The sequence below is a fragment of the Rhinolophus ferrumequinum genome, chromosome 10, assembly GCF_004115265.2.
Source record: "Rhinolophus ferrumequinum isolate MPI-CBG mRhiFer1 chromosome 10, mRhiFer1_v1.p, whole genome shotgun sequence".
NCBI lineage: Eukaryota > Metazoa > Chordata > Mammalia > Chiroptera > Rhinolophidae > Rhinolophus > Rhinolophus ferrumequinum.
Genome location: NC_046293.1, coordinates 84,182,210 through 84,192,342, shown reverse-complemented (window position 1 = coordinate 84,192,342; position 10,133 = coordinate 84,182,210). Strand labels below are relative to the sequence as shown.

Below are 10,133 nucleotides of genomic sequence, written 5' to 3'. Positions count from 1 at the left end.
ACCCACCTCCCTAGCGGGCACGCGGTCTGCGCGCGGGCGCGGCCTCTGACGGAGGGCGGGAGTGCGCTCGGCGGCCACCGCGTTACCCGGACAGCCGGAAGGAGCGGCGGCGCCAGTATCCTGCCGCCTGTCCGTCATGCATCCGCCCACGCCGCCGCCGCTTCCGATTGGTGCGGGGCCTGGCCAGGCCCCTTCCAGCCCCGCCCCCCCGCGGATGGACAGGCCGAGGGGGCGGGGCGGCGGCGAGCGGGCCCGCCCAGCTGTCAGTTACGGGGGTGGCCCGGCGGGCGGGCGGGCGCTCGCAGGCTACCTCGTCGCTCGCTCGCTCGCGCGCGCTCCCTCTCGCCGCCTGTGGGGAAGTCGGGGCTGCCCGAGCGGCCACCGCCACCGCCTCGCCCCGACCTTCTCCCTGGCCCCCGTCTGGCTCAGTCCCTCCCTCCCGCGCACCTCCGAGTAATCAGTGCCCCCGCGTAGGGTCCGGAGAGTCGACGCGACAGCGCCGGTGGTGTTTAAACCATGTTAAGGAGGATTTTGCAGCGGGTAAGAGAGTGAAATCGTCTTTCCGGCAGCACGTGAGCGGGAGAGCCTGAGCCCTGGGCTGCGGGTGCCGCCGCGGAGCTGAGGAGCCCAGGCGGCGGCGGGGCGCCCCCTCCTTAGCTCGGGCTCCTTCCTTCTCTAGGCCCCGCTGCCCGGGAGGCGATTAGGCCGCGGTCGTCCGCCCCAGGGTCGGGCCGTGGGGGCAGGGAGGGCGGCTGGGGCGACGGCGGGGCGACGGGCCAGAGCCCGGGGCCGGGCGCCTTGTCCTCCGTGGCCCCGTGCGCCCAGGCCGGGCGTCCGGCTGTGGCGCGGGGCTGTCATTGCAGAGGGCGGAGGGGAGGAGGGTGTGGTACCGGCGCGTTCCTCCCCGACCCTGGAACGGCGGTGTAAATGGTGAGTTAGCGCCTGCCGAAGCTCGGAGACCGCCCCGGGGAGACTGCGGGAGGCTCGCTCAGCTCCAACCCCACCCTCCCCGCCCATGGTGCCCCCAACTTTACACCACGCGCACCTGCCACTTACCGCTTCGGTTTCGTATCTGGACAATGTTGGGGCGTAATGTAGTGAAACCCGGCCTAGCATGGGCCCAATCCTGGTACCGACACTTACTGGCAAAGTCAGCTGAGAAGGAAGATATTACTCACTGTTGGAAACTTTTTTTTTTCTCAATTAAACATGCGTTTTCCCCTCCCAGCCAGTCCCTTTTTTTTTGATCTGTCCAAGACTAAATTCGCAGGGGGCTTTATCCAGTGATATACACTTACTCCTTCACTCTCTGCCAGTGCTATCTGTATTTGGAATCTGGAAAAACCTTAAGATAGGAAGATTAGAGCATTGGAAAGCTGTACGTGTATTGTTCAGGAATCCATTCCTAGAATAACGTGAAATGTATTTTCCTGTAAGAGTTACTTAAGTTTTTGTTTTGGATGGCTTCTTTTCTTCTTTTTGAGACTACTAGGGAGCAACAAAATATAAATGGTTGCATAGTTGGTGCCAAACCCATTAATTGGTTATCGTGTCAGTAGGATAGCTTAGTGCAAAAGACAGAAGAAATTAGTGAATTTGTGGTATTCAGCCAAGGAATGTGCTAAAGAGAGTTGAGTCAACCGCTATATGAAAAGGGAGTGTTCTTGCTTCTGCATAGCTTTTGGGAAATGTTTAAGTCATGTGAAACTTGGTCATATATTGGGGAGACATAGTTAATGTGTTTGTGTCTGCCACCCTTTATTGATATTTGATGATTTTTTGCAGTGGTTCTGACAGGGTTTTTTGAGACCTTCATAAGCTGGTGATTTGGGCAGTAGCAAGGGCATGCCCTTTACTCTTGCCATCGGTTCATGTGTTCAACAGGAGAGACATCTGTGCATGATTTATTTGTAGTACTTAGAGATTCTTCTTTTATCGGACCTGGAGGAATGGATTACCTCATGCCTCAGATTTTTTTGTCATAGTTCCACAACCGAAAATCATTTTGCCTGTGGTTTGTTTTAAAGTTTATATATAAAGCAAAGTGTTTACTGACTCAAGAGTAGCTTCTGGTAGTTACAGATTAGTTTTCAGAAATATGGGATGCTTTCCAGTACTCTTAGTTTAATGTTTAGCATTACAATTATGTAAAGATCATTTTTAGTGGCGTGCATACGCATCAACTGTTGCAGAAGTTTCAGTTGAAACCACACAATTGGAATTTATTCTGGTTATTGCTGAGATATGACATATCTCATCACATATGAATAAGTCAGTGGACAACTGAGTTTCTTAACCATGGCAGCATTGACATTTGAGACTGGATAATTTTTATTTTGGGGTCTCGCCTTTTCATTGTAAGATGTTTAGCAGCATCCCTGGCTTCTACCCACTAGATGCCAGGAGCCACCCTCCCATCCCCCCACCCCGCTATCAGATGTCCTCTAGGGGCTAAATTGTCCCTGGTTGAAAACCACTGTTAAATGGATACTCTTTTATAGGACAATTTGAATTGTTTCTCATGGTTAACTACTTTATTTATTTTTCAGTGTACTTATACTGAGTGTAAGTAAATGCCAGTTATATGCCAGGGGCTGGGAAACAGTTAAATAAGATATCAGCCCTCCATTTATAACTCACAGCCTGGTTGTGGAAGTGGGCATTTAAAAGTAATCACAGTGCTATGTAATGAAAGAGTGCTGTGGGTGCTACTTTGTAGGAGGGTGTTGGAGCAGCCATGAAAAACTTCAGGGAGGAAGGTGTATTGGAAGCTCAAAAGAGGGAAAAGCATGTCTGACAGAGGAACAGCAAATCCCAGGACAAGGAGCCATAAAAGGGGAATAATATTAGGGGGAACATGAACAGTTAAGTTTAGGAAGTGAAATGGAGATGAGGCTGCAGATCAGATGTGAGAGGCCTGAGAATTCCTTTGGAGTTCAGCGTTTATCTTGCGGATGGGTCTCTTAATGCTCAGCATTTAATAGGGGCGTTTTGATAAAAGCCTGAAAGAAATCTTGTGATTTTATTAGTAGTTTAGAACGTAGAATGTACATTTAACTCCACAGGTGATATTTACTAACAAGTATAACTGGAATCTTTAAATTATGTAACATGGTAACCATTTTATTTTACCCCACCCTGATAATCTTACTTCTCAGCAGAGATATTAAGATATAAGATTAAAACTCAAGTTGCTGTTTTAGAGGTTTGTTTGAAATGGTCTCCGTGCTTTGAAATTCTATTGCATTCCTTTAACATTATGTTTTTAGATGACCTTCTCCTTTTAACTGTTGTAATTTTCTTTTGAATATTGTCCTTTAAATGGCATTTTTGACAGAAGAAACAGATAATGTGCTTATCAGTTATAATTCAGAGTCTTTGAACATCACCAGTAAGGTACCTGGGTACTTTACAGAGAATTTACTTTCTGGTTCTCCTCCTCCTCCTCCGCCTCCTCTTCCTAAAAGGTGTCTGTCTCTCTGAGGCTTGAAAGGGTCTGAGGAAAAAATTGAGGTAGCTCTAATATGTGTGTAGTGACTATTTTGCTTAATAGTCTTTTGAAGAGACATGTGAATTTAAAAGTGCTTGATGGCCAGAAAGATGATCAACATTTAGTACTTGCAACAGTTTGTAAAGTTTGTTGCAATTTCGTTCTTAAGGAACTCACTGTGACTTAACATTAGTATATTCAATTTACCTTTACTGGTATAGTATATCAATAATATTGCTAAAGGAAAGATAGATTTAATCTAGAATTGTAGAAATAGGAGGTTTCTTTTATGGTCAACAGGTCTATCTGTATGATTAAAAAAATGAGGAAGTAGAAACAGAGAGATTCAGTGATTTATCTAAGGCAACACAGTTAGTAGATATCAAAACAGTCTACAGCCAATGTTTTCAAACTCCCAATCCATTTTCCTTTTCCTGGCACCTCGTTGCCCTGTTCCCCCACTTCTCAACTGGTATAGTTAGTACTATGCTACTAACTGAAGAAGATATGGGAAAAATATGAGACCCAACTTGTGGGGAGGGGGCGTGTCTCTGAGGGGAACTTCAAGCAACTTACCTGATTAAGTGCCAAGTAAATGATATAGACAATGGACGCTATAAATAGTTCGGAGGAGGAAAGATTAGAAAGGAAACTTTGTAAGTGGGGAGTCTCCTTGGAGAAAGAAGTATGAAATGGGGTTTTGAAGAATGTGTGTCATTAGGAGAGGGAAAGTTTTATTCTAGGAAGGAGTTACAGTGTGAGCAAAGACTCAGAGGTGGGAATGAGTGCATTCTTCCTGCCTGGCCTCCTTCCTTTGCATATCAGCCTTTCAGTAAACAAATATTTGTAACACTTGCTATGTGCTAGATACTGGGAAGACATAGGTGAATAAAACACAGTTCCTACCCTTAAGTAGCTTAAACCCAAGTGACTTTTAGAGAGAAAGAGATGTTTAGAGTAGAAAGAAATTGAGAGAAATTTACAGATAGTATGATAGTGTGACACTTCATTTTGGAGAAAATCTTGTCTAGCTCAGCCCTGTCCCGTGCAAATGAGTCACGTACATGTGTAAAGTTTCTAGTAACCACATTTAAAAAAACTAAAAAAAGGTGAAATTAATTTTTAAAATATATTTTCTTTGACCTAATGTATCTAAAATATTTTAACATGTAATCAATATAAAAATTATTAATGAGATATTTTGCATTCTTTTATGTCCTAAGTCTTTGAAATCTGGTGTGTATTTTGCACTCACAGCACATCTCAATTGGACTAATTATATTTCAGCTGTTTAACAGCCTTATGTAGCTACTGTATTGGATAATGCAGGTCTGGTTGAATACATATATAATTTTTTAACTTTTTATTTAGAATGAATTTCAAACTTGCATAAAGTTACAAGAATAAAATTATACAAGGAGCATCGGTATACTCTTTATCCAGATTTAGGTATTAACATTTTATCCTATTTGTTTTATTATTTGCTCACTTTTTTTTTTTCCCTTTCCCTTCCTCTTCCCTTTTCTTCTGTGGTGGTGGTGGTGGTCTTCTTCCTCCTCCTCCTCCTCTTCTTTTCTCTCTCTCTCTGTGTAATTTTTTTTTTTTTCCTGAATCATTTCAGGATTAGTTATGGTCCTTCACCTCTGTATACTTAAGGGAAGAATTTTTTTTTTTTTACATAAACTCAGTATAGTTGTCAACTACATAAATTTAAATTGATTCAATTTACTATCCATAATTCTAGTGTTGTCAGTTGATCTTATAATGTCCTTTGTAGCATTTCCCCCTTTCCATTATAGGATCCAGTGAGGGTTAGATATTATATTTAGTTGTCATGTTGCTTTAGCCTTTTTTATTATGGAACATTTCCACAGCATTTCATTTATGACATTTGTGAGGAAAGTGGATCCCCCCTGCTTTTTCTTTTAGAATGTTTCTCATGTTGTGATTGTTTTATTGTGATTAGATTGGGATTATGCATTCTTGGCCATACTGTTTCCTTCTCAGGTTATCACATCTGGAGACCCATGATGTCTTTCTGTCTTTCATAGGTGATGTTCCGAATGGGCCACTGAGCTGCGCCCTCCTTAAAAAAAAAAAAAAGAAAACATAGGTGATGTTCATTTTAATTACCTTGTCAAAGGTCAAGATGTAGTCCAGTTCCTTTGACTGGATAATAATTACTTTTTCTTCCTTTGCATCTAATAGACAGATACTCGTACTTGTAAGACCATGTAAGTATCCTGGTCCTTATCAAAATTTTCCTAGATTTAGCATCCATTGTTGACTTGTACCTGATGTAGCGTTCACACAATGAAGCAGAATGGCGATTTTCCCACTCCAGCATTCTCTCCACGTTTACCATTTGATCCTTGGCTTCCCCACCCCCCCTTCCTAGCTCTCTTCCATCCTAGTCCAAGCTCCTTCCCCTAGCAATTCCCTTTCCTCTCAGATCCCTCTCTCCCTTCTTCCCTCCCTCCCTCCCTTCCTCCCTTTTTTATTGGTATGGATTCATAATTTCAATTTTTTTCATGGTTTATAATGCATCACTGCACTTCATTCTTTTGGTGCTCAAATTGTCCCAGATTTGAACAGTGGGAGCCCCTTTAAGATGGCTCCTGGCTCCTTTTGACAGGCCCCTGTCATTTTTTTTGAGCTCTTCCTTACTTTCTGACATAACAAGGCATTCCAGGCTCATCCTTTATCTACCCTTTCCCAGCGCTGAAAATAGCCGTTTCTCTGAGGAGCCCTTTTCCTTTTAGTGGGGAATGGTATTAGAGACCAAGATCTTGGGTGGCTTTCCTTCTTGTTTCTTTCAGTAGACAAATCTAACTGAACTTTTGAACTTTATTCTGTAGATATTAGGAAATCAGTAAGATTTTATTAAGCAGTGAAATATATTTAGCATGTAGGGGAGGAAAAATTTTCCTGTACCCTCTTTGGGTCTTTGGCTGGGTGCAAGAATTAAACTGACATTAGGCAAATTGACAGGAGAAAATGCATACAAATTTTATTAAAATTTTACATGTGTATGGGGGCATTCACAAGAGAATGAAGACCGAGATAAATGACCAGAGCAGAAAGTGTTTCACCTTTTAGACAAAGAAAGAATATACTGATGAAGAATTGACAAGACAAAGGGGTTTGGGCTGAGGGTAGTAAATGGTTAAGAAGTACAGTGAGTGGGTACCTTGGTTTTCGAATGTAATCTGTTCCTGAAGTCCGTTCGAGTTCTGAAACGTTCGAAAACTGAGGTACCACTGTAGCTAGGAAGATACGGGTGAGTTAAACAAGGGTTTGTATTGCCTTCTTGGCCCCAAATTCTCTGTTTCTGGTGAGGAGGATGCCTTCTACCCTGTTGGTACAGGGAGGGTTCCTTTCACGTGGGAGTTTTACCTCCTGCTTTCAGGAAGAAAGAGGAGGGTCTGGGTGTCATTTTTGCACATACTATTTGTTAAGTGCCTTTAATTAAAAATAATCAACATGCCAAAGTAGCATATTTTGCGCTGACATATTCTGGTTTCCTTCAGGCACGTGATAGGAGTTAATAGTAGTATTTGTTGAAATGAGTATCAAAAGGAATGTTTTGGGAAGATTAATTTGCCAGTGTTTCATGTGATATATTAAAACCATAGGAGAGTATAGGCAGAGATCCGATGGGAGTGATTTAATATTTTTGGCATAAGTAAATATGATTTGCATTAGGGTGATGGCTATGTGAGTATAAAAAAAGGTGATGAATAGGGAAGACCTTGGACATGTCTGTTCCCCAAATATCTATTATGGGCTTACTATGTGCTGTGGACACATGGTTGAGTAAAACAGACGTGAACCTGCTAGGAGCTTAGTGTCCAGGTAAGGACAGAGGAACTTTTCAAAGAATCCCGTAACTGTATAGTCACATCCTTGGGTGGAGTATTAGGAAAGAAAAGCACAGGGACCCCCAAGAGCTCATAGCAAGAGGGTCCTGATCTAAACTAAGATGCCAGGGAAGGCTTCCCGGATTAGTCACACATTTAAATTTGATGGAATTATTACTCATTTATTGAAGTGACTTTTAGAAAGTGAGATTAATTTTCTCTGTGTAAATTTATTTTAAGTGTGTTAAGAATAAAGAAGAGATTATCAGGGCTAAAACTAAGTTTTATCCTCTAATCCTGGTGGTCCTCTTCTTGATTGACCTGGAGACAATATAATTAGTGATTAAGAACGAACCCTGGAGCCATACTACCTGGGGTGGTATCCACACCCCACTTACAAGCTGAGTAGCTTTGGGCAAGTTACGTCTTCTCTGTGTCTCATTAAAATGGTCACGATACGTACTAATACCCTTCTCATAGGGTTGTTGTGAGGACTAAATGAATTAATACATGTAGTTACAACAGTTACAACCGGGCACACAGTAAGCTCTCTTTAAATGTTAGCTGCTGCTAATGTTGGTGTTTTATTATTATTATATACTCCAAATTTCTTCAAGGAACACTTTTCTTATCATTCCCTTTATCTTTTTTGAAAAAAATCTCCATTGTGTGTGCGTGTGTGTGTGGTGTTGTGTGTGTTTGTGTGGCTGTGTAGACATTCATCATACCGTTGAACATTTATTCTGTGCTAATTACTGTGCTGGATTTAGGGTATTAAAAAAAAACCTCTTGAGTATTAATGGGAGGGACAGATACTTAAATAATTACAAAGCAATGTGATAAGTGTTAATAGATACACAGAGGAAGTTTGTGAGTACGAAAGAAAAAGTAACTAATTCTGTGGCAGGAGGGTGAGGGAGAACGGGGGTGGAAACAGAATGGACGTTGGTGAAGTCCTTGCAGAAGCTGGACGTGACTCAGGTCGGAGGAACAGGGGACAGAAGGGAGACCGACCCGGTCAATGCAAGCGCCTGACACAGCCTAGCACGGCAGCAGGGAATTGTGAGCATTTGTGCCTGTGCATGGGGATAATTGTTGGAGATGAGACTGCAAAGGGTTTGGGACTTTATATTATAGACAACAAGGAGCCATGGCAAGTTTTTAAATGATCAAATTTGTAATAAGGAAAGCCCTCAAATGTATTTTTCCCAGGTAATCTTTATAAAAATAGTAAATCACTCTTCTGTCTAAAGTCTGTTGGGGACTAGTCAGTGCCCATGGGAAATATCCAGATTCTTGACCTGGCACAGAGCCCTGTAATGCTCTGGTCCCTTTAACACCATTGCTGGCTCTTTTCCACAAGCCTCTATACATCTCCTGGCCTTGCTACCCTCACCAATTGTGTTTCCCACAACTTACCCTGTTCTCTCATCCTGTCATACGTCCTTCGAAGCTCTTTGCTTTGCTCAGAATGTCCTACAATCACTTGCCCACATCGCTCAGTTCAGGTGACACTAGAAGTTGTTTGCTTGCTTTTTTTCTTTTTCTTCCTTCTTCCAAAGCGCCCCATACTAATTAAGAGAATGGCCTTTTGGAATTAGACCATCATTTAAGCGCTGAGCTTCTCCATTAATGAGGGTGAGATCTTATGCAAAATTTCAAGCTCTCTGAGACCCAGTTAATTTATTAGTAAATTGAAGATGATGTGTACCTCACAGTGTGGTGCAAGGATTATATGATGTTCATGAAGCACTCACCGCAGTGTCCGGCATTCAGCACACATTTAGCGTATGGTAAATGATACCACATATCTCTAGAAAATTTATTATGTTGTTTTTATAATTTGTTTACTGGAATTCTTCCTTACTAGACTGAGCTTCCTTAGAGTAGGGATTTTGTTTTCTTTCTAAGTGTGTAGGTAGTGCTTAATGCTTAGTGGCTTTCAGTAATAAATGTATGTTGACTACTCAATGGCTGTGTAGAGAGGATGGCTCCATTAAGGGAGAGACCAGCTAGAGAGCAATAACCTTTTAGTTCCCAAAATTGTTGCACATTAAAATCATTTGGAATCCTAAAATCAATCAATCAATCAATCAATCAATCAATCAATCAATAAGATTCCCAAATCCCTCCATTGAATCGGAATTTTTGGATCTCTACTTACCAGTCCAGGGGACGATGAAATCTTGAATTTAGGCAGTGTCTTCGGGAGTAGAGAATAGATTGATTTTTCAAGAAAGTTAAGAGATAAAATTGAAAAGATTTGTTGACTTGTGAGTTGTTTTGGGGAGCTGAGAGGATGGTAGAACCAACCAAGGTACAGAATAGAGGAGGAAGAACAGGTTTGGGGAGAAGATGAGTGTGAACTCGAGGCGTGGGCATCCCAGTGAAGACGTTCACTAGGCAAGTGGAAGCATAGGCCTCGCACTCAGGAGACGAGTGGAGGCAAGTGTTAGATGTGTGTGGATATTAAAGAGAGACGTCCAGTCAAAGAAGGACCGCAAAGTGTCCACTGAATAAAACAGATCATACCTAGTTCAGTTTCAGGAGAGTCATAGGGAGAAACGATTGACTGAGAAGTAAGGAAATAAATTAAAAACATATAAAAATAAACAAACGTAGCACAGAATACTTTTCCAAGGAATATGGAGGAGAGGAATGTAATTTCCCATTCTTGGACAACATTCTAACAAATGCTTTTTATTTTCAAGGATCACAAATTTTCTCAAATCAGTTTAAGTTGAAACGGGGATTTATTGTGAGGTTTCAAAGTGATCGAAGAA

At 42.2% G+C, this 10,133-nt stretch overlaps 1 protein-coding gene across 1 annotated transcript in view; it reads left to right on the top strand.

The window, feature by feature from the left end:
- Positions 1–265: 265 nt before the first annotated feature.
- The window catches only part of EEA1 (early endosome antigen 1), a 105,126-nt gene continuing 95,258 nt past the window's right edge, over positions 266–10,133 (top strand). Inside the window, exon 1 of the mRNA XM_033118210.1 lies at positions 266–540. Coding sequence (XP_032974101.1) covers positions 517–540 — 24 coding nt within the window. The 5' untranslated portion in view covers positions 266–516. The remainder of the gene's footprint in view (positions 541–10,133) is intronic.